Source organism: Danio aesculapii, chromosome 3 (genome assembly GCF_903798145.1).
Source record: "Danio aesculapii chromosome 3, fDanAes4.1, whole genome shotgun sequence".
Taxonomy (NCBI): Eukaryota; Metazoa; Chordata; class Actinopteri; order Cypriniformes; family Danionidae; genus Danio; species Danio aesculapii.
Genome location: NC_079437.1, coordinates 25,436,612 through 25,461,591, shown reverse-complemented (window position 1 = coordinate 25,461,591; position 24,980 = coordinate 25,436,612). Strand labels below are relative to the sequence as shown.

Genomic DNA, 24,980 nt, shown 5'->3' with positions numbered 1-24,980 from the left:
CAGAGAGACAGAGAGAGAGAGAGACTGTGTAAGGGTGTGTGTTTAAGTGAATGTGAAGTGAGTGTGTATGTGTGTGAGTTTATGTACAGAACATTGTACATTTCATCATTAAACTTATAAAGTCTCTAAATGCACATTTCTCCCAGTCAAAGGCTGTCCCACATTATCAATCATATTTTTATAATGTGGGACAACAAAAAAATGTTTGAAAGAAAAGAAAATCTAAAAAACATTTTCAACACTTTAATACATATTCTGTTCCTTGAATAGATTACAAACATAATTTGACAATAATTGTGAACATCGTCTTATTTATCAAAGGTTTATGTCCTTAACATGAATCTAGTCACAATCTTGTCACTGTTCTTGTCATCCAATTTTGATGTGAGCTTCCTTATTGACAAGTGCCCTGTTGAAAGCTTAGGCTCAAAACAAACAAAAAAAACCTGCTGTTTATGCTGATTGATGTTGCAAACTGGTAGTTTTAAATTATTTTATTTTATGCATAGTCATAAACACACTTGTTTGTAGAGAAAGTAGTTTGACCACTGTTATTTGTTATTCCTTATAACTTCCCAATAGGACAATTAATCAGAAGATATCTTAAAATAATTGCAGAAAATATTCAAACCCCAAAACACTTGTTCATTTAGGACATGGACAAAATATTATGTCATTACCTCCTAGCCCACCTATTGTTAGTACCAAAAATCAAATGATACAGTTAAAAGTGTTTAGGCTCTAGACATTAGGACAACGAAAAGATGAAATGATTGTAGAATTTGTACTTTTGAGTGACCTATCTGTTTTTACTGCAACAACACACATTTACAATTAAGCCTTCTCATATACATTCACAAAGGAGCAGTTTTGACCCAGGCTGCAGATTCACTGTCCAGACAGGCTATCATGTCATTCAGAAGACCACAGCTCTCAGGCCTCGCACTGCCGCTGTGAGATTCTGTAGAGAGACATTAAAATAAGACATTAAATAACAACTACAATAAGAATAGAATAATAATTTAAAACAATGTACAGTCAAGCCCAAAATTATTCATACCCCTGGCAAATTTTAAATTAAAGTTACTTTTATTCAATAATAATAATAATTATTATTATTATTATTATTTGTACTAGAAATGACACGGGTTTCTCCCAAAAAAAAATGTACAAGAGGCATTATTGTGAGAAAAAAAATCTCAGCTTTTATTTACATATAAACAAAGTCTTTAAGTCAGAATTTGCCTGAGGTATATGAATAATTTCAGGATTGACTGTATGTGAAATGGGGGGGGGGGGGGTCAAGATATGAAAAGCAGTATTGATAAAAATAATCAAATCAAATACCACATAAACAATCATAATCGAGTAGTTAGTATTATTTTAGCATTACCAACTGTATGTTCAGTGAATTTCCTAATCAAGGTGTTTGGAACATCATAGATGCTATCAGTCATACCTGTGAATAGAGAACAACAACAATACAATGCTGAATATACGAACATAATTTAATAATACTGTAATTAATAATAATGTACAATTAATAATAATACAATACTGTAAACTAGTATTGGGTCTGGATTTACCATGCTCTCTCTCATTAGTTGACCTTCTGGATGTCGGAGTGTCATAAATGGCTTCTTCAGTAACTGTATTCAATTAATAATTTTACAAAAGTCATTGACCGTTAAACAATACACACTTATTTTAACAGTAAATCAGAATTACACAGCAGACAATGCAAACATCTACGCAGTCATGTGAACATTGCATGCTAAATTAGCAAAATAATGCAAACTAATAACTAATAATTTTGCAAAAAAAGATCAATATGCACACGTTTTCGAGGTGGTAGAACGTCATATTCATAGTCCGTCAGCACAAACTCTTCAGTGTTTTGTTCCATTTCATTGTCTGTAGGCAAACCTTCTTGTGTCTCATCAGCATCTGAAGAAAAAAACAAGTTCTTGTAAGAATCATTTTAAACATCCATAAGTGGATTTAATTATTATATAGTTTTTTCTGTCCCTGCAGTTTCCTATACACACAAGTTTGACCAAGATATTTATCTGCTAATGAAAATTATTTAGATGTACACTGTAAACAAAAACACACAGGGTTCCACACAATTCATTCATATTGTTCCAATACAAATCGATTAAGTTAACTTAACAAATTTAAGTGGATTGAACATAAAACTGTTAAGTTGTCAAAAACAAATCATAAAAATTGTGTTGTTTCAGCTTATTTTAAATAAGTAGTTGAACAAGCAGCAATATAATGCTTTTGAGTGTATATTACACCCTAAATGGAAAATTCAATCACCATTAATTGAACACAAAATAAGATATTTTGAGAAATGTTGGTAACTGATCCCTAATAAGGGGGGTTACTATGGAACTCAGTGGCTATTGGTTTTCAACATTCTTCAGAATATATATATATATATATATATATATATATATATATATATATATATATATATATATATATATATATATATATATATATATATATATATTTGTTCTGTTCAACAGAAGAAAGAAACTCAAACAGGTAGATGTTGATTGAACTGTCCCCTAAAAAAGATAGTTTACAGAAAAATGAAAGTTCTGTCGTCATTTATTCACAGAGTCATTCCAAAACCTGTAAGACCTTGATTTCCAAAAAAGTTCATAGAAATCTTTAAAGAAATCCTTGACCTTTAATCTACAGCAGGGGTGTCAACTCAGTTCCTGGAGGGCTGCAGCTCTGCACAGTTTAGCTGGAAGGTAGATCTCCAGGAACAGAGTTGAGCACCCCTGATCTACAGCCTCAAAAAACGGTTTTGTGCATCTTCATGACAGTCTGGAGTACAAGCTTCCTGTTGCAACTTTGTCAAATGGTTATCAAATGAAACCTGAAGTAAATCTTCCTGACAGAGATCACATATACAAATATAAATCATAATTCTTTGTATAGTTTGCAACATCAATCTTAAGCACAAATACCATTTTGATGTATAATATATGATATACACAGGGTTCCTACGCAAAGCAAAAAGAAAAGTTCCTGGACTTTGACTAACTAAAAAGCTGATTGACCTATACCAACAGAAAAACAGGCAGCTGTTGGGTTTAGAACTGAGCAGACCAAAATCGCTTTATTATTATAAAGGTACTATAACAGGTACAGCGAGATAACTGCATTGGACTCAAGTGATTGCTGGTTGACAAGCAGTGGAAAAAAATGGCACTAAAAATAGCCAGGCACAACAAATGAAGCAACTCCTTAAAAACATTGTACACATGGGATCACATTTTAATGAATAGAAAGTAAAAAGGTAAAATACGACAAACAAAATCCCAGATCTTCCATGACTTTGGACAAAAAAAGAATGTAAAATTTGTCTGGAATAGACCTTTTAAAACTCCATGATATTCCAGAAATTCATGACCCATAGGAACCCTGTACATACAGTGCCTCCCACTTGTTAAGGGTCCAAAGGTAATTGGACAATTGGTTTCTAAGCTCTTCCATGGCCAAGTGTGTGCTATTCCCTCATTATCCCAATTACAATGAGCAGATAAAAGGTCCAGAGTTCATTTCAAGTGTGCTATTTGCATTTGGAATCTGTTACTGTCAACTCTCAAGATGAGATCCAAAGAGCTGTCACTGTCAGTGAAGCAAGCCATCGTTAGGCTGAAAAAACAAAACAAACCCGTCAGAAAGACAGCAGAAACATTAGGCGTGGCCAAAACAACTGTTTGGAAAATTCTTAAAAAGAAAAAAACACACCAGTGAGCTCAGCAACACTAAAAGACCCAGAAGACTACGGAAACAACTGTGGTGGATGACCAAAGAATTCTTTCTCTGGTGAAGAAAACACTCTTCACAACAGTTGGCCAGATCAAGAACACTCTCCAGGAGGTAGATGTATGTGTGTCAAGTCAACAAACAAGAGAAGACTACACCAGAGTGAATACAGAGGGTTCACCATAAGATGTAAACCATTGGTGAGCCTTAAAAATGAAAAGGCCAGATTAGAGTTCTAAAAAAGCCATCACAGTGCTGGAACAACATCCTAGAGATAAGATCAAGATCAACTTGAGTACGGAGAAGTAAAGGAAGTGCTCATGATTCTAAGCAGTGAAGCATGGTGGTAGTAGTGACATGTGGACATGTATGGCTGTCAATGCAACTGGTTCTTTTGTATTTATTGATGATGTGACTGCTGACAAAAGCAGCAGGAGGAATTCTGAAGTGTTTCAGGCAATATTTTCTTCTCATATTAAGCCAAATACTTCAGAACTCATTGGACGGCGCTTCATAGTGCAAATGGAGAATGACCCAAAGCATACTGCAAAAGCAAAAGCAACCAAAGAGTTTTTGAAGTGAAAGAAATAGTGTTATGCAATGGCCAAGTCAATCACCTGATCTGAATCCGATTGAGGATGCATTTCACTTTTGTTTTTCATTTCAATTTTGTTTGTCGTATTTTATATTTTTACTTTACATTTGTCAAAATGTGATCCCATGTGTACCATGTTTTTAAAGAGTTGCTTCATCTGTTGTGCCTGGCTATTTTTCAGTGCCATTTTTTCCCCCTGCTTGTCAACCAGCAATCACTTGAGTCCAATGCAGTTACCTCGCTGTACCTATTATAATACCTTTATAATAATACAGCGATTTTGGTCTGCTCAGTTCTAAACCCAACAGCTGCCTCTTTTTCTGTTCTTGATCCAGACTGTCATGAACACACACATTTCTCAAAGCTGTGAATTGGTTTCACTTCACAAGACCTCAATATATTGTCAGTAGCCATAATTCATGCTTCTATGATTTATCTTTTACTTTCAAAGGGCAAACCCATTTACTTGCTTTTATGAAGGATCATAGATTCAATGTTCAATGGACAAATATAATGTTCAATTAGTGAATTATATACATTTTGTCATGTCATGTTTGTAAATCAATTACTGTTGTTGTCAAATGTTTGCATTTATCCCTTTAAGATTGTTGTGAAAGCATCATTGTGAAAGACATTTTGGAAAGCAGTAGAAATTGCATAGTTCACGTCCCGGATGCAGGACATTACCAGAAAAGGACTGAAATGACTCTTGACCAATGGAGAAGCATCTACTGTCCATTGAATATCTGCTGGACTCCGGCAGCAGCTCCCTAATCTCAAGAACACACAAAGCACATTCAGAGCATTATAAACCTCACGCAGAGACGAGAGCTGACATGAAGCTTCTTAAAGAGCAGTGGTACCCATTGGAGATTGATCCAGATCTGTCAGGACCGCTGATTAGCATGGCTTTCCACAGCTGGTCCATCCATTCCTGCCGGATGGGAGCTGACTCTGCTGCCTGTTTGCACACAATTCAAGCAGAAAGAGAATATTCATTCTTTCAGTTTTGACAGTCTTGCTAACTAAATAACATGATTCACAGGGGGCGGATGGTAAACCACATCCTCAAACACAGATTATAGACACTCGTTTGATTCAAATGGAAACTCACAAGCATTTTCTTCTTCCCGTTTTTCATTGTGATCTCAAACATATAGCGATTGTTTTCAGATTTGTTGACCTCCCGCACAGACTGAACCTGTTAAGACAAGAGAAGCACTCAATTGGTCCTTTACTGACAACTAAACAATGACACGCGGATATTATTACATACTGACTTTACCTCATATATGTAGTATTGGCCTCTGAGGTCTAACTGTCGGAGTTTGAGACACAATGGATTAATAATGAATTAAAATATTCTTCAAAATGTCAGTAAACTGTATTTAAGAGTTGAACTGCAATGTTTAAATCACTAACACACTACTAAACAAAATAAAATACTTCCCTTTATTCAACCAAAGTCTAACATCAGAGGTTTGTTAAAAATGTACCATGAACAGTTAAATACTTACAGCACTCCCGTGTTTTTTAGTATAGAAAAACAACGTGGTATTGTAAAGTCTGAACCAGTAAGTCACCCACCGAAGTTTCTGAGGAAAATATAACAAATTCATGACCAAAAATATTAACTAAAAACATGCTGGATTGTTTTACTTTCCCCCTAAAAATGCAAAATATATGGACAAACCCAACCATTTTTTATTACATTTTTTTACATTTATTTTATTAATTTAAAATATTAACCCAACTGTTGGGTTTTGTCCATATTTTATCCAAATTTGGCTTGAAACTTTTAGTGTGTGTATATCAAGTAATATCCATGAATAAATTCTTCATTAAAAATGAGGGATTATCAAAAATAAGCTGCAATACATGGCTTGGAATGGAATACCATTAGGAGGCAAAAATTGACATCTATGAAATTATATTGGTCTTAAAACGTTTGTACATTCAACTCACCGGCCACTTTATTAGCTACACCTTACTAGTACCGGGTCGGACCCCTTTTACCTTCAAAACTATCCTTCAAGGTAATGGAAAGATTTATCAGAGATTTTGGTCCATATTGACATGATAGCATCACGCAGTCGCTGCAGATTTGTCGTCTGCACATCCATGATGCGAATATCCTGTTTCACCACATCCGAAAGATGCTCTATTGGATTGAGTTCTCGTGATTGTGGAGGCCATTTGAGTACAGTGAACTCATCATCATGTTCAAGAAACCAGTCTTAGATTCACGCTTTATGACATGGCGTGCTATTCTGCTGGAAGTAGCCATCAGAAGATGGGTACACTGGTCATAAAGGGATGGACATGGTCAACAACAATACTCAGGTAGGTTGTGGCGCTGAAATGATGCTCAATTGGTACTAATAGACCCAAGGTGTAGCAAGAAAATATCCCCACACCATTACACCACCAGCCTGAACCGTTGATACAATACAGGATGGATCCATGCTTTCATGTTGTTGATGCCAATTTCTGACTTTACCATGTGAATGTTACTGCAGAAAATCGAGACTCATCAGACCAGGCAATGTTTATCCAATATTCTATAGTCCAATTTTGGTGAGCCTGTGTGAACTGTAGACTCAGTTTCCTGTTCTTAGCTGACAGGAGTGGCACCCGGTCTTCTTGCGCTGTAGCCCATCCGCCTCAAAGTTCAACATGTTGTGTGTTCAGAGATGCTCTTCTGCATACCTCGGTTGTAACGAGTGATCATTTGTGTTACTGTTGCCTTTTATCAGCTCAAATCATTCTGGCCATTGTCCTTTTCAACAAGTTAATTTTGCCTTCAGAACAACCGCTCACTGGAAATGTTCTCTTTTTCTGACCATTCTCTGTAAACCCTAGAGATGGTTGTGAGTGAAAATCCCAGTACATCAGCAGTTTCTGAAATACTCAGACCAGCCCATCTGGCACAAACAACCATGCCACGTTCAAAGTCACTTAAATCACCTTTCTTCCCCATTCTGATGCTCAGTTTGAACTGCAGCAGATCGTTTTGACCATGTCTACATGCATTGAGTTGCTGCCATGTGATTGGCTGATTAGAAATTTGAGTTAACGAACAGTGTACCTAATAAAGTGGCAGGTGAGTGTGTCAAACCACTACATCATAAAACAATCACTTTTTTCTGCTTGAAGTGAATTGCATTTTGTAAAAATCAAAGCGAAAAGACATTTTGTAAAACTCCTACAACAAATATATCAAACTTTTAGATTTGTTGGTGTACAAGGTTATTTATCTCAAAAATTTGATTTATTTTTTTTAAGCCCTCAGGTTGTATCATGGCTAACAAACCATACCATATGCACAACACACAACAAACTATAGGCAAGCCTATTTATTCAGCTTTCTGATGATGTAACAATCTCAATTTCCAACAACTGACCCTGCTTTTGTGCTCAAATGATTCTTGCAAATAAATACAAATATATTCATACCATCTTGTCTTTGCGTTTCTTCAGGAAGCCCTGGCAGAGCGGAGCCGGCACTCCTCTTCCAGTCGACGACATGCTCATGCTCACTTCTGTGTGCTGAAAGTGTTCATACTACATAATACACCTTAAACAACATCATGACTTCCCCCTGAAACTGTCACATCCTCACTTATGATAATTGAATAATAAAGAGATGCTGTGCTCAAAAAGGCCAAAACACGGGGGAGGTTCATGATCCTCCGCACAGCACTTCTCAGTTTTATTCTATATGTAAATCCATTTCCCATTATGGCAAGAAACAAACAACATATCCATGAAGCGAGATTCAAGTAGAGCAAATGAAACACCACGGTTATTCACACCATTATTTATTGTAAATGACTGAAAACCCACAAGCGCAACAATCCCGTGGTCTTAAAGAGGGAAAAACTGCACTCAAAAGTTACATATGCATAAGAGCTGAAACATCAGAACAAAAAAAAGACGTCGTCTCTACATGATTGCTAGTTGGGAATAATTCATACCGTCTTTTTTTAATGTAATAAGCAGGTCCTATTTAGTCTGGTTGAAAACAAACCGGTTACGGCATCTCATTACTGAACATAAAAAGGTTTTAATTGTGTGCATATTCTTCATGAAGGCCATGGGTAGTAAGGAAAGAAAGAAATAAATGCATAACTTATCAAAATAAAAATGAAATATTGCATAAAAAAAAAAGAATTCCTTGTTCTTGTATGCCCAAAAACAGAAATAAGGCTAATAATGAACACAATGGTGATGTTTAATGAGCAAAATGACCTGGACGTGAGAAATGGCTTGGTTTCAGTGCTTCTTCCTCAAGCACTATGGGATAAAATATGGTTTGTTCGCTAGCTAGAGACAATCGTAGAATGTCCAGTAAGATAGATATATATATATACATACATATAAACAGTGTTCAGTCACCTATCAAGCCTCTCTGCAGTCCCTCTCCAACATAGGTCACACCAGTTAATACTGACCTGAGGAAAACATCAGTGTGCATAAATTAAAAACCGTCCCATCAGAAAAGAGCAGGAGTCGCGATTACAGGTTCTTTCCGTGACTTCTTAAAATCCCGTCCCGTTCCAACAAATAGAGTTCCTGTAACACTTGGTTTGGGAAAGGCAGTTTTTACTCTACAAAATGTACTATGCTATTTACTAGGAATCTTCTCTCCTAAATGAAACGAGGATGGAATGAGGGATCATCGTGGGTTTGGGTTTGCAGTAACATGCTGTTTTTTTGCGCTGATCACCGCTGCTTGAGGAGAGCTTTGTACATGGCAAAGCCCAGAACAGCAAAGACCGTGGCACCAACGCTCGCCCTCAGCCAAAATGTAGAGTTTTTCAGGTCAGCTTGGGTCATGTGTCTGGAAAAGAGAACAAGTGTAGAAACAACAGAGTGTTCGTTAACCTGATGCATTGGGATGGATCATTAAGAGAATAAATGACAACATTTTTTTTTTTTTTTTTTTTTTTTTTTAAATCAAGCTAGTGCTTGGAATTTTTATTTTTTTAAAGAAAATAATTATTCTCCCTGAATTGTTTTTCTGTTATTTCCTCCCCCTGCCTGTCATTGTTTATTTTGTGTACATTTAAAAGAGTCTGTATAGATTTTGCATTTAAGTCTCGTTCCTCCCAAGAGGAATGGGCTCTATGCACATCTAAAGCCAACATACGGTGAAAGCTTAATGTGGCTATTTTCAATTTCACAAGGTTGTTTTTACAGCGTCGATGTTGTAATGTAATTACAATACCTTCAGTTAAATAGACTTAAGCATTCATTTAGTTATTCAATCGTAAAACGATATGAAAGATAGTCGTAACACTAGCGCCGTCAGTAGCAACAGGCTAGTGCAGAAATTCCATTGAAAATACTGGGGTAAAATAAACAGTAGTATTAATTAAGACATGGCGGGGGAAATGGAATTTTTAAAGAAATCATATCTTAACCGTGACAATTTTGTAATGGAAAGACCGTTCACTGGAAGCCCTTGGGCTGCCTGGCTGAAAATTAAAAGGCTGTGTGCATATAGCACATTGTGGTTGGTTGTGGGTACGTAACGTTGGATACTTTGAACTTGGTTAAAAAAAATTAATTAAAAAAAAAAAAGGAAAAATGCAGACAAGGTGTTTTTCTATGTATTTTACTTGTCTGTGCAATAAAGAATATATATATATATATATATATATATATATATATATATATATATATATATATATATATATATAAATAAATAAAATAATAATTGATCAAAAAGTTTCTTCATTTACTGCGATTCCAAATAAAAATGTTGTTCTGCTCTCAGAACAGTTAAAACATTGATATTGTGCATTCTAAAAATGAATATAAATGTCTGAAAACAGGGCAGCTTTATGTTATTTTACAGAAAATAAACTTGGTTAATGTGGGCAATGTTTAAAATCAGAAAGAAATGTTGTCAGTAGTTCACAGATTAAAACACAATAGTGATTTTTAGAATGGCTGAAACATTTTGCGTTTCAAAACAAAAAAACTTGAAACAGTGTTGAACACAAATTAGATGAACTTATCTGCAAAAACAATGTCTGGACGTGTAATAAGGGACATTTTGTCTCAAAAATATTACCATAAAGATGACATACCCATTTAAGTGGTCGTTGAATGTATTTCCATAGCTATACATGCATGGGTTAATAAGATTCATGTACAGTATCTTCTAATAATTGCAGGGGTTGAGCAATGTGTAAAACAATTATTATAAAAAAAAAATGTTTGCCATTATTAAAATCTGATTACTGGACTAAGTAAAATATAAATGTAACAATAAGCTACATCTACCTGTATACAGCAAACTCCTAAAATCCATACATCTATATAAATGAGTACTTTATTTTTATTTCTTTATCATATTATTATTTGGCATAAAAATGTCCTAATATATGTGAACGCAAATAAGCTTCATTTTATTTATGCTAGATTAATACTTTAATTTATTGATTTTATGGTGAAACGTGATATCTTCCTGCAATTTGCCCTCATATATTATTGTTTGTGCATGTAGTAACCATTTGAACATACAGTAACAATAAAAACAAAGCATTTCGCTTCGCTATTTGAACACACAATGGCATGCAGGCTGCTGAAATTGAGAAAGCAGCAGCATGGGAAAGCATGAGAGGGCCAGCTAATGAGAGGCCAAAAGCTGAACACACTGCTGAGGTGATAAAGGAAACGAAAGAGAAAAAGGTCAAATCAAATTCTGAATTCACTTAAAGTATCAGAGCAAGGTTTGTATTGTGTAAAAGATATTTAAAAAAGGAAGATAGCTAGGGAAATATTGCAAATTGAAGCAACAAAGGTGATATGGAATTCATGTATTACCAAATGATTCATTTGAGCACATTCTGAGCAATCTGCATATATAATACGGTCGAGGCAACATCTGAAAATATCTTGAATATGGTGAGAAAAATAGGATGAAAGTAAAAGGAGTGAAGAATGTGATCTAAACACCTGACTGAAAACAGTCTATTCCTTTTTTTAATCCTAAAATCTCATTTAAGGCAGGACACTGCAGCTAAAAAAATACATTTTCAAATTCAATTTTGAGATTTGATTCTTTGAATAAAATTGTCTAAATGTCAAGAAGAAAAAACAAAACTAAATACAAAGTTAACTTTACCAATTTGTGCCAGTAGATTTCAAATACAATGCATCAAAATTAGTTTAACTGAACTTAAACACCAAACATTTAACTAATATGGTATGCATATTTTTACAGAAGGGTATAATCATATTTAATTTACCTGACTACATATTTCATGTTTATACAAAAAATAATAATAATTAAATGTAAAAATGGCAGAATATTTAAAAATATGGAATGAAAACCTTCATTTTAAACTCTTAATGTCAAAAAAAAAAAAAAAAAAAAAAAAAAAAAAAAAAAAATTCATTTTTAACTCAACTTCATCTAATGTACAGATATTAGTAATAAAAGCATATAAGCAAACATATAAATATTATATTTAACATTTCAGAAAACTTTCCTCATGTAATCAATTTTTGTGCCCATTGACCTGCAGTGTCTGGCCTTAAAGTGTGGCCCCTGCTACCCCACCTTTTTTCTTTACCTGTTACAAGCGGGCACAAACGGGTCAACAGATGACTCCATGAAGACCGAGTCCTCTACAAAGCTGACTGCATGAACCTGATGGGTAAGGCTGGACTCCTCATCAGCCAACAGAAACGTGCCCACATCTTGTATAAAAGGTCTCAACCTTATGCACACATGCACACAGCATGGCAATTCAACAACCACACACCCGACAGAACCACCCCAAAACACCCACTGCTCACCACATGCTGGACACACACACTTTCTCTCTCTCACACACACACGCACACACACACACTACTACAAACAGCAACTCTGTTCCTGAAATTAGACAAACGTTGAATGCTTTTGATGGTTTATAACTAAGTACTTTAAAAAAAGAAGAAGTCTAGCATGCCACATTATTTAATATATTCACATTTAGTATAGTTATTTATAATATATAGCATTTATATATCGTTTAGTAGTTCTGTAATTCCACTTGAAATAAATGGTATAAGCATTAGGCACATCTATAACTGACTAATAGGTTTTTGATATGCAATTATTAAGATATGTTACTAATATATCAGATTCCATTGATTTATATTGTAAACTATAAAATACTTCTTGATGACAAATGGGTAAAGCATAGGTCTCTTACTGGATTCCTGGAGGGCCGCAACTCTGCAGTTTTCCTCCAACCCTGATCAAACACAGCTGATCCAAATCTAATCAAGGTGTTCGAGACTATTAGAGACTATTAAGCAGGTGTGAGGTGGAGGTGGTTGAAGCGCAACTATGCAGAGCTGAGGCACTCCAAGAATTGAGTTTCAGACCATTGAGGTAAAGAATAAAGATCAGTTCATTAGCATTTTGAGGCTGTCTAGTCTTTTATAAATAAATACATACATAGACTTTGTTATACTATATATATATATATATATATATATATATATATATATATATATATATATATATATATATATATATATATATATATATATATATATATATATATATATATATATATATATATTTTTTTTTTTTTAATAGACTTTTGTTAAAATGTCAATGTCAAAATTTCATGATAACGTTTTGCTCAAGAAAAACTGTTTAAACAGGACACATTGTATGTAATAAATGGGGGAAAAAAAAGAATTATACTTGATTTTGTGCTGGATGAGTTGTTATGCTTATACATTTATATGTAATTTGATATAGACACAGATGTAGTCATGGTAGTGCCTTTAAAGTATTCAGAGTTCTTAGGCTTAAATCAAATGTGTGTATATGCAAAAAAAAGTTATATAATATAATATAATATATAATGTAATATAATAATATAATATAATATAACATATTATAATATAATATAATATAATGTAATATATAATGTAATATAATATAATATAATATAATATAATAATGTAATATATAATGTAATAATATAATATAATATAATATATAATGTAATATAATAATATAATATAATGTAATATAATAATATAATATAATAATATAATATAATAATGTAATATATAATGTAATATAATAATATAATATAATGTAATATAATGTAATATAATATAAGATACTATAATATAATAAAATATTGTCATGTTATATAATATAATATATGGCATGGCACATTTAAAAACATTAAAATACCTAAAAATAAATCATATTACAGATTTTACGTTACAATTTTAGTTGTTACTGTAATATTTCTTTAGGGAAAAAAATTATGTCTTTATAAAAAAAAAAGTCTACAAAGTGCTAAAGTTCTAAGCAGATTCTAAAGACTACTACACGTATCAGACGCTCTATAAACGGCTGGCTAAATGACATTGACGTCCACACAATCGATGTGAAACACTATCCATCAAAGCACCAAACAATAAAGGCAAGAGAAGCTTGTGTTTTAGATGAAACACTATATTAGCAGCAACAGGTCAGACATATTAGCCGGTCAAATGCAAACACAAACTAAACCCATTAGTTGTCAAAACACTGATTGTGAAGCCCTGATGAAGCTTTCTGAACTAATGCTGGCACACAGTTAGAAAGAGTGGGACAAATGTGCTGTTAATAACACGTGAAAAGATGCAAAGCAAAGAGGAAAAGGGCCAGCCAAACAAATGAAAAGGAACACCTATGGAGGGACAGAACAAAAAGTCAACAAGGTTAAACTCAATCGACAGGAGGACTTATTTTTATTAATTAGGATTATTAAAAAAATAATAATTTGTGCATCAAGAGATGAAAAACCAAAGATAGAAAATTGATGCGTTGTTTTGTCTTGCATTAACTTGGTCTAGGACTAACTTCAGTCATGAAAAATAATACTGTAAAGTAATTAAGGAGATCGTTCAACTCACACCCATGCATTCTTCTGCTGCTACAGTTAAAATGTTAGAAGATCTACCAAACCAACAGCACAGAGTGAAGAAAGATTCAGGAAGAAATGCAACCAAAAAGGAAGAGCTCATATGATCCTTGTGGCCACACTTGTCCCTGGAGCAATGATGAGTGAATTAGTGTAGATTTACTGCTTGCATATCCACCTCAACTGACCAAAGAAAAGAGCCATCACAAAAGCAGATCTGTCCTAAAGTAACCATCATATCAAAGGTTTATGGCACGTTTGATGTTAAAAATGGATATTCCTATTTTGAACATGACACAATCCACACGTTCATTTTAGAAATCATACTAATATGCTGATTGATGTAACAGAAACATTTATTATCATCAATGCTGAATAAAAATGTTGCTTTTGTGAAAGCGATGATATGGCTTTTGGATTCTTTGATAAAACCAGAAACTTTAAAATAAGGTAAATATTGGAATAAAATGAGTTAAACTGGGAAAAAAATGTGGTTCGATACGGCTCTTTTGAGGGCTTTTCCTGATGCGTTCCGTACGTAGGACTTGGTACTTTTTAGTACCACTTCAGTTGAGGTTCCAAACCAGCGGCACTGTTAGCTAAAAGTGATGTGCTGTATACACACTGCTTATCACTGAATGTTTCGAGAAATCGACAATACCAGTGTCACTGGATCTATGACACTAGACACACAAAGTGATATATTTAGGGTGCTTTTCAATTATTTTTGTGGATTTCCGTTTGCTTTCCTGAAATGGAGTGCAAAGAATTTTGGTCAGTAGAGTTAAGGAGCAAATCGAGAGCTAGATAGGATGACCCGGAGTGAAAAAGCTTTAGCAACGGCAGTAGAGACGATGCAACAGTAGTGATAATCTACCCACTGGAAGCGATACTAAACTACAGTGGAAATGCAAAGGGAGCTGAACAAACCTGAATGAAATAGAGCAGAGCGTACCATGCCGTTAACATCATTTCCTGTACTACTACAATTTATTTATTTTAAATAGAACTGTCAAAAAGGCCAAAACTTCTTACTAGACATAAGCCGATATTCAATAATACAATAAATCGTGATAATAAACAATTGATATGTTGGGTATTTGAAATTACTGTAAATAATTATAAATTATTTCAACTTTTTGCGTTTTTAAAGAATGTTTTGCTTTGCGGTGCTATTCATAACAGCACCAAATGCTTGCAGACTTAAATGGTTTATTAGCTTAATAGTTTTTAATCTTGCCTACTACATGCTGAAATACTGATTGAAAATTCTGTAGTTATTTACAGAGCTATTGTACCCTAAGAGGGTTCTTAACCTTTTTCGCGTCAGGAAATATATATATTTTATTTATTTATTTATTTTCATTTTTTAAACATACACAGATTCAAATAGAACCACAGGTCTGTGTGAAGTTTCTTCGCTGGTGACTTTTTTTTTCTGAATGCTGCCTTAAATGAACAAATAGCTAAAACTCGCTCATTCTGAGGTGGGAATCGGCAGAAGTACAACAACTTTAATAATAAGTTAACCACAAACTAAACGTTTCCAAATTTCAATAAAATTTTTAAAAATTATTTCTTTTAATTTTCAATTTTGACAGATATTTCGCGAACAGTGTTTCATAATGAAATCGTTAATCTGGTTTTTATTTTAAATTTCAAGGTTTGTTTTAATTTATTTAAAATTGGCAGGAATTATCGGGACTCCACATTTGTAAACAATCACTCCATGGGGCTCGCGGCTCTTAGCACCACCCACACTCGTCAGCAACACCAAGCCGACCAATCAGAACTTGCACTACGCATCATTGCAACGTGTAGTTATATTTTTTGAGAGGAGCACATCAGCATCGAAGGCTGTGCCGGAGCATACGTGTGCGCTTGATGCAGAAGTATAAGTCAACCTTAACACTGTGCAATAAGGCTCCAGCAGTTAACAATAGTAATTTAACTACACTCGCCATAAAAACTACAAAAGCTTTTGTTAATTTAATACTTGATACCCAATGATAAGTTAAAAAATCATAGTTGTAATCTGATTACAAGTTGCAATTGTTTTATCACATACAGTAAGTAACTAATATAGTATTTTTATTTACTAATATTAACATAGTAACTGTAATGACCTTTTCTCACAGTTGATTTTAATGCATTGGCTAACGTTAACTAATGAAACTTTATTGTAATGCGTTACCTATTGTACTTTACAATCCTTTTGCAATTATAATTTTTTTTAAATGTTTGTTTGATGTGCTATCAAAACTTACATAGTAAATAAATTTGATTGTCTTGATTTCATGTTTTTAATAAAAAAAACTGCAAGCAGGATTTAGTTAGCATTTTGCAAAAGTTTGCATTTAGACAAACAGGCTCAAGCAGAAACAAAAATGCGATTTCATGCTTCATATGCATTACTGATGCTTTAAAGATCAGTTCACCTATAAATCAAAATTCAGATTCACCCTGGTGTTTTAACAATGCCATTAGCCATTTTTCAACTAATATATATTTTTTTTTACAAGATGTCAGCTGAATTTGAAGACTGAAATCAACAAAACACATAATGGCAAGATTTTTGATTAATAAGGCAATCATCAATGCATTCTATGATTGAGGTCTGAAAAAGACAGAAGGCCAAACAGCTTTAAAACAACACCAGTGTGAGAAAATAAAGTGTTCATTTTCAGGTGAACTACCCCATTAAATTAGTGAATGCTGAACACCACGTCAATCAACAGAAGCTTTTCTAAGACCTCATGTTTGTGCTTTGCATGGATGAAATGAGTCTCTCCGGTTGCTTCAAAATATACAGATGATAAATTTCTACCAATGACAACCACACACAGCCAGAAAACGTCTCAACATCCCTCTGTGGATATGCAACGTAAAACTGCCAGGGCAACATCAAGTAACAAAGAGGAAAAGATGTGTTAAGAAGCCGAGGTTAGAGATGGTCCAGCGTAGAGAGAGAGAGGATGGGGGTGGGGGGTGTAGGCTATACTCAGAGACCTGTTGAGAACAGCGCTGGAGAATTTGGCCTTTACCGAGCGCACCAGCTCAGAGTTCAGGAGGTTGTGACAGATGCAATAGGTGCACCTGTTGCAGCCGCACATGCAGCGTAACTTGGCGTGGCTGCAGAAACACACATAGACAGGAAGAGTCATTGTCATGTGATGCAGTTTAAAAGAGAGCTCCATCGTAGGCTCACACCTCCGACTTGGAACTGGAGATGGAGAAGGAGTGCAGGGAGGCAAGCAAAGTTACATGTACAAGACGACTCTGTTGCTGGAAGTGGAAAATTGGCTGAATGAAAGAACTGGTATAGAGAAAGCACAATGGGAAGTCTTGCAATGAAGAAAAAATCCAGCAAAAGAGACTCAAGCAATAGGGCTGCACGATTGATCTAAATAAACCAGATATCTCAATATGGCTTTAAAAGTCCAAAAGTCAACAATGTAACTGCATACAAATTTGCGCTGCATGTTTCAGAGTCAATCACAACATTTTGGTCTTTAATACATTAGCAACTGAACTGATGGTTTAAGGGTGCTTTCACACCTCTAGATTGATTGGTTTGTTCTGAAACAGGGATTACATTTTTTAATGTTGCACTTTGTTCTTGGTGTGGTTCGCTTTTACATGGTAAAGTTTCTAAACGGACCAAAGCTAAAACAAGTCACGTGCGAGTAAACTCTCCTAACATTGGTCAGATTTCCACGGTTCCTGCTCAGCTGTCATGTGTCCTTATTTTAATTTATGACGATGAGCAATAAGACACAAGCGAAAAACTGTGCTTTCATTTTGAATAGTGACACCCACAGACATCGTCAGTTCATCACCACATCAAAATCAGAGGTAAGACATTCTCATACATAGCTGTTGGCTAGAATTATGTATTATAGGCTTTACATCATAGAGAGAAATAAGTGATAAACCAAGACTGCTGTTTGGTCAATTTTCCTAACAGATAAACAGCTCTCGTTAATAGTTCAGCATGCTTTCACTTTTGTATTTGACATGAAACGCACATTTACTGGCAGGAATGATGATATCCCACCCTAATCATCATTTTCTCTTCATATAGCCATATATGCCCATCACATATCCATAATAGACTGTGATATAGTCTGGTTCATTAGATCGTATTGCTTTCTCACTACAATTAATCCGCTCCAGAGTTCAATTCAATCAAGCTGAGACCACCTCATTCAGGCGATCTCCGACAGATTGTTTTGGTGCGGATCAGAGCGCAATTGAGGGATTCACATATGCCAAATGAACCGCGTTAACTTGGGAAAAGCGCCACGTTCTGAAACAAAAGTCTAGGTGTGAAAGCACCCTAAGAGTCTTTAAACTGCAGGGTTCCCAGTAAATGCTGCTCTTCACAAACCTCAACTTGCTTTTTGTTCAATTAAAATGTGCATTTTGGAACATATTATCATCTTAAACAAATAATGAGAAGCATTAATCACTTCCCCACTGGTTGCAGTGAACATAACAAAAGTTCCAGAAGCTTAAAAGAACATTTAAAGGTTTAGGGAGAACAAATAAAGTCAGCTAAATATTTTAAACAGTATGGTAACTTTAGAGTTATACTTGGTGCTGTGGCAAAAAAAATAAATGAATAAATAAATTGTTAGAAAAATCTAATCTGCGATTTCTAAAATGCATCGCTATTCTCTCCTGAAAAGGTTCGGAGCTTAGTTTATAACAGCAATTGGTGATCTAGGCTTTACAAACAGCTGCACTCTGCTTGCATCCATTTCCTTACAAACGCCACTTGAACCTAAAAAATGTATAATTAAAGTTAGGACAATTTTAAGAGATTTACAAGACTTTGTGATCGTGATAGTGATCATTGTTTACGTTAACATCACATAAATGTCAGCTTACATGAACAACAGAATGAGCAAGCACTCTTAAGGCTGATTTATACTTCTGCTGCAAGCACATTCGTATGGTCAGGTGCAGCCTTTGTGCGGTCGCATAGCCCTCGCCGTGGGTGACGCCGATGCTGACCTGCACCTCTCAAAAAATTTAACTACACGTCACAATGACACATAGCGCAAGCTCTGTGATTGGTTGGCTTGGTAGCGCTGACGAGTGTGGACAGGACAGAGAATGGTGCAAACCTGTTGGAGCGAGTGTTTACAAGTGTGGAGTCCCATGAAGGAGCTCCAGATGGAAAGTTTTGTTTTGTGTTTATCTTATGATTGAGGTTGTTGCATGCCCACCAGTTCCCGGCTCAAAATGAGCGAGTTTTAGCTACTTGTGTATTATTTAAAAAAAAATAATTAAAATTAAAAAAATATTTTTTAAAAACCTTCCGAAGAAACTCAACACAAGGGAACATAAAAACCTCACAGCCAGCTAGCGTTTCGGAAGTGTTATTGCAGAGCAACACAAACAGCACGCAGAAGTAAAAATGCACGACTACACGCAAGGCATGCGCCGAGGTTCACGTCGATCATTCGATGCTAAAGTATAAACCAGCCTTTATCCGTGAGCATTTGTGTCTAGTTAAAAACTAGCAAAGAGCGCCATCTGCTGTTAACAACTCTGAATCAAATCAAGAAAAAATAACGATGCATTTTGAAAAATCTGAGAACCGACGAAGAATCCATTTCTCAAAAAAATTTGCCACAGTTCTAGTTACACTGCAAAATATTTTTTTTATCATTTATTAAAATACCTGTGTTCTATTTAACACTGCAATATATCTTCCATTCAATATTTTAATTTGTATATATACCTAAAACTATTACATTTTATTAAGATTGTGATAAGATATTATTTTTCGTCTTGTTTTTTTTTTCTCACAATTTTTAGCAAAATTGTGCAGCCCTACAAAACAAGCAGAGAAAACCTGGAGCTTTTATTCAAATTTGATGGAAAGAAAATTAAATTTAAATTTAATAAATTAGATTTCCACATGAAGTTCTTTCCTAAGATTCAATTACCAAAAACAAAGTTGACTAGTATTCTGTATCGAACACTGTTCCACACCATTAGCAGGCCCTTTCACACACACAATTTCAGATGTCATAATCAATTACCATTTACAATGAAGATCGCACACACACAAACTTAGGAAAGAACCATTGCATAGCTAAGATCATCAACAGCCACTGCAAAAATCACATTTACTAGAAACTTATGAACACACTACGGTTAAAGTTCAAGGAACAAATAATACTTGAAACGCTCTGTAACTCTAAGGGTGCTTTCACACTAGAACTTTTGGTCCACACCTGGGTTCATTTAACATCAGAGTGCGGTCCGTTTAGCTAGTGTGAACGCCTGAAAGAGGTGGTCTGGGGTGCGGTTTGTGCGAACTCTTGTACGGTTCACTTTTGATATGAATGCAATCGAACCACGTATTGGAAGTGAACCGCCAACTGTATATGTAGTTTTCATAACGTTCAGTCGTGTGTGCATGTCTGTATCACCTACCTTGGCGACAAGGACTGACCCAGTGCAAACAGTGATAATGTCTGCTCGTCTCCACCAACGACATCGCGTGATGTTCTGAACATTTTAAATGCTTTTTTTGCAGCAGATAGACGCAAGTGGCTCTCTGTATTTTGATTTTGGTAACCAAAAGATTCAGCAAAAGCAGAATGACTGTGATATGCGGACGTCTTAATTTTGCCACTGTGCTTTTGTGGCAATCACCTAGCAACAGCTGTACACAAAACAGCAGGTTGATGATGCAAGTGTACTGGGGTTCAGAAGGAAAAAAAGACAGCGTGAACACAAACCAGCCGAGAAGGTGGGAAGGGGGGTGGGGGTGGAGGCAATCGAACTTGGGATCGGTCCAGGCAATTGAACCAAGTGTGAAAGCACCCTAACACTAAATAAAAATAAATAAATAAATGTAGCTGCTACTACAATCTTCCTGCTTAAGATACAGTAAATCTTTAAAAGCACAAAGGGGGACAATAACTAGACAAGCACAAAAGAGATGAGCAGGGAGACCTGGAGGAGCCAATCACGATCTACCAGAAGAAGCAGTCAATGGGACAGAACAAAGGTCAGGTTAAAAAGGGTCTGTATACTCACGGGTACATGGCCATAGTGGTGAGTTTGGTATAAAGGTCTTTGCTAGGAGCATCGGTGGTGTTGCAGGTGAACAGCTGTGGTGGGTGAAGCTTGTGTTTTCGGCAGAAGTCCAGCGGGGAGAGACCGTAGTACTGACGGGCTTCATGCAGGTCGGACTTGGCAGCAATGATCACACACGGGGTCTTACTGTCCATGAAGTGTTTCTGTAAATGACATTACAGCGTTAAACACATTATAACTGTACATATTTAAAGCTTTTGTGTGTTTTACTGGGCTTATACAAAAATAAATTCACATTGTAGATCTCTCAGACCTCATTCTAAAAAGGTACAATGTCGATGCAGAACCGTATTTGACATTTATTAGTGACACTGAGCTCAATCAGTAAATGGACAACAACACGAATTATATTGTTATGATGATGATGGATAATAATAAAAATGATGATGATAATAATAGTTACAACAACAACCAAAATAATAATAATATAAATACATAATACATTTTTGCAATAAAGAATCAATCAAGTCATAAAATGATCATATATAATATATTTTATTTTTAACTTCAACTCTGAAATCTGGACTTTACTAGAACTATGTTAAGCTGCTTTGACACAATCCATATTGTGAAAAGCGCTATATAAATAATCATGAATTGAATTGAATAAGTTTCATTGGCCGTTTATCTGTATTTTAAATGGCAATAGATTTTTTCTCCGAATCGTGCAGCCCTAAAATAAATATATAATATAGTTTTTGCAACAATAACATTTGTTTAGTTTATTTTGGTTGTCGATTAGATACAATAATTTGCCAAAACAATATATTGAGCTAAAGCCACAAACATCGCCAGGCATTACCATGTCTCACTCTATAAAGACACATTAAATTGATAAAAAATGTGACAGTAAAGACATTTATATTGTTACAAACAATTACTCTTCAAACTATTGATCAAAACAAATCCAGATTAAAACATTAGATTGAGTTTTGAAGGATCTCATGAGACTGAATACTTCTCAAAAACAGCTTTATCTTTACAGGAATTAACTATAATATTAAATATGTTTTAATTTTACTGTTATCAATTTTAAAATATTGAAGATTTGCTGCACTGTTGATGCAATAAACTTATTGATGGGAAAAAGATAACTTTTTAAACCTATTTTTGACAACATTAGACGGTTGAAACTTTATTTTAGTGTGCTGGTCACACAAGTTTCATGTACCTACTGCAATAACAAATTTTGCATAACTACATGTAGCTCAAAAGAACATGTAGTTAATTAATAATACTCAGTACTTTTATAGATATGTTCTCGCCTGTAAATACATTGTAAAAATAAACTGACCTTGTAGACTTTAGCGCAGTATTCAAAAGAGCGTGGGTTGCTGATGTCATAGACCAGACAAACAACATCACAAGCCAGATCAGCTTCAGAGAGAAACTCCACGTCTGGAAGCACCTCGTGGAGCTGAAAGGTTAAAAAAAATAAATAAATAAATAAAAAGTAAGTTATTCAGCACAAGCTAGATATGAAGACAGCTTTACTTTGAGCGTACAAAAAGACAGAGCTCCAACTTACGAGCAGATATTTCTCCTGTCCATAAACGTAAGTAGTGCTAATGGCATAATAAGACTTATGGTCTTCTCTTATCCTCTTCTGACGCTGCAATATGAAAAAGAGAACGTCAAATCAATCTGAAATAAAAACGCTAGATGTGAGGGATTTGTACTCACCGCAAGGTTCCTGCCCAGGAAAGCCTGCAGAAAGCCACTTTTACCACAGCCTCGAGCCCCAAGGACATTACAGCGGAAAACACTGCGCTGGGTCTGCTTCTTCTGCAGGTCGATACGCTTGTTCCTGGTGACTGCACAAACAGGAACAATGGATTATACCCCTTTTTCCTATGACCAATGAAGCTTTGCATGAATTTTGGGAGTAACTAGGATTAAACTATAAAAAAAAATAAATCAGTGCAACTTAGAAACTGAGTATAATTAGGTGTTATTATTCTCCTCACAGTTCCTCAAATATTAAGGCAACTATTAGAATTAGCAAATAGCTTTTCACAGCAGTATAATGGGGTTATACTGATTATTACCTTACAGCAGGAATACAAAGAGAAAATAAGGCAACACTTTATTTTGATGGTCCATTTGAGCATTAGTAGACTGTCTGCTTATTATCTGCTGATAATGCTCCTTCATCAGACATTTAACTGACAACAGACATAATATGAAACTTTGCAACTACATGTCAACTTACACTAACCCTAACCCCAACCTAACAGACTACTAATAATCTAATGAGAATTAGTTGGCATGTAGATGCAATGTAACCATATTCAACAAACGGGTCATCAAAATAAAGTGTGACCGAAAATAATCTGGAGCAACTAATCTCAAAAATATCTCTGACCACAGATATGCTGGTGATAATAACAATAATTTCACAATAAAATACAAGTGTAACATTAACTTCATGATAGATACGAAAAAGCACAATGCCAAACATGCCTCAAAATCTGTTTTCACTATGTATATGGATTATTTATTGCATAACCTCATTCAAAATTACGTGCATCAGGCGATGTTTACACTGGCAAGTTTTGTACTGGTTACGCCAGGCATAACTACGGCATCTTTAACCAATGAAAATAAATCATTTTGATAACACTGAAGACCCAGGTTTAGTTTGGAAAATCTAGTGTTTCATTTCAGTATAGATGGACTGAAACACACTTTTGAAAACAGATGCACAGCTAACCACAATCACTGTCTGACTGGTCTTGTGAACTACTGTGTATCATTTCCTGATTTAAGAAGCCCATCTCATATGACCATTTTACAACCAGAAGATGGTAAGTACGGATTATGGCAAATATGTGCATTCCCAGGGAGTGTGAATGGTCATGTATCATGTAAAGGGTATATACAGGCATTAGATAGTGAAATTCAATACCTTTTAGATTCTTTACATATATTTTAAGACCTCATGACCACTTTAGGTTTCAGTCGGTAACATTGGCGACATTTTAACTTATAGTATATTCACTAAATACTGATTGCAAGAAACTAATCATAAACTAAAACATTATTCCTATACAGAATTAAAAACGCTAATCCTGCAGATGCCACCTATAACAGCAGGAATAACAGTGTTGCCTATGTTACTGCAGTAAACAAAGCAGCGTGACGTCAAATCTAGCAGGATTTTATTAATTTCATTAACTACACAGCATCCCAGAATTTTCACATTAAATTCAGGCAAACTTTAGCATACTGATACAGATATTAATACCTTGTAAAAAAAAACGTTTAATACTTTAAGGGCCTTAAATTTCTCTAAATTAATTTATAAACTTTTAATACTTTAAGACCTCGTAGACACCCTAATGTATTTTATGCGGTATAGTGTGGATGGAGATTGTTTTTCCTCTAAACACAGTAAAAACAGGTCTGGATGATGTGTTTATTCCAACAGTGCGTTCACACCGAAAAGAGAGCGTCAAAGTAGCTGGAAGTCATTCATTTTCAATGGGAGCCGGCAGCGATAAGCAGCGAGTATGATGATGAGCCAC

The 24,980-nt window shown here is 34.9% G+C and overlaps 2 protein-coding genes across 4 annotated transcripts in view; both read right to left on the bottom strand.

Moving 5' to 3' along the window:
• Nucleotides 1-258: 258 nt before the first annotated feature.
• On the bottom strand, nucleotides 259-8,112 carry LOC130221159 (uncharacterized). Its single transcript, XM_056453507.1, has 10 exons — nucleotides 7,847-8,112; nucleotides 5,908-5,985; nucleotides 5,676-5,708; nucleotides 5,505-5,591; nucleotides 5,254-5,351; nucleotides 5,078-5,160; nucleotides 1,840-1,947; nucleotides 1,587-1,649; nucleotides 1,394-1,459; nucleotides 259-961 (listed from the first exon to the last, which is right to left on the bottom strand). Exons 1-10 carry the CDS (start codon nucleotides 7,922-7,924, stop codon nucleotides 855-857), a joined length of 801 nt encoding a protein of 266 aa, XP_056309482.1. The 5' UTR covers nucleotides 7,925-8,112; the 3' UTR covers nucleotides 259-854.
• Nucleotides 8,113-8,195: 83 nt separating this feature from the next.
• rhot1a (ras homolog family member T1a) overlaps nucleotides 8,196-24,980 on the bottom strand; it is a 30,691-nt gene continuing 13,906 nt past the window's right edge. The window contains exons 15-21 of one of the 3 annotated variants that reach the window (XM_056453503.1): nucleotides 23,137-23,267; nucleotides 22,982-23,065; nucleotides 22,748-22,870; nucleotides 21,394-21,596; nucleotides 17,341-17,463; nucleotides 11,980-12,126; nucleotides 8,196-9,233 (exon numbers count right to left, since the gene is read on the bottom strand). In XM_056453503.1, the coding sequence (XP_056309478.1) occupies nucleotides 9,116-9,233; nucleotides 11,980-12,126; nucleotides 17,341-17,463; nucleotides 21,394-21,596; nucleotides 22,748-22,870; nucleotides 22,982-23,065; nucleotides 23,137-23,267 (929 nt within the window). In that variant the 3' untranslated portion in view covers nucleotides 8,196-9,115. Of the gene's footprint in view, nucleotides 9,234-11,979; nucleotides 12,127-13,633; nucleotides 14,098-17,340; nucleotides 17,464-21,393; nucleotides 21,597-22,747; nucleotides 22,871-22,981; nucleotides 23,066-23,136; nucleotides 23,268-24,980 lie in introns of those variants that run through there. The other 2 variants (XM_056453504.1, XM_056453506.1) reach the window with 2 other exon arrangements.

Coding starts and splice junctions, on each gene's coding strand:
- LOC130221159 (XM_056453507.1), bottom strand. CDS start 7,924: ATGAGCATGTCGTCGACTGGAAGAGGAGTGCCGGCTCCGCTCTGCCAG. Junction 5,592..5,675: donor GCCAATACTACATATATGAG/GTAAAGTCAGTA, acceptor TTGTCTTAACAG/GTTCAGTCTGTGCGGGAGGT. Junction 962..1,393: donor ATTCACTGAACATACAGTTG/GTAATGCTAAAA, acceptor GTCTCTCTACAG/AATCTCACAGCGGCAGTGCG.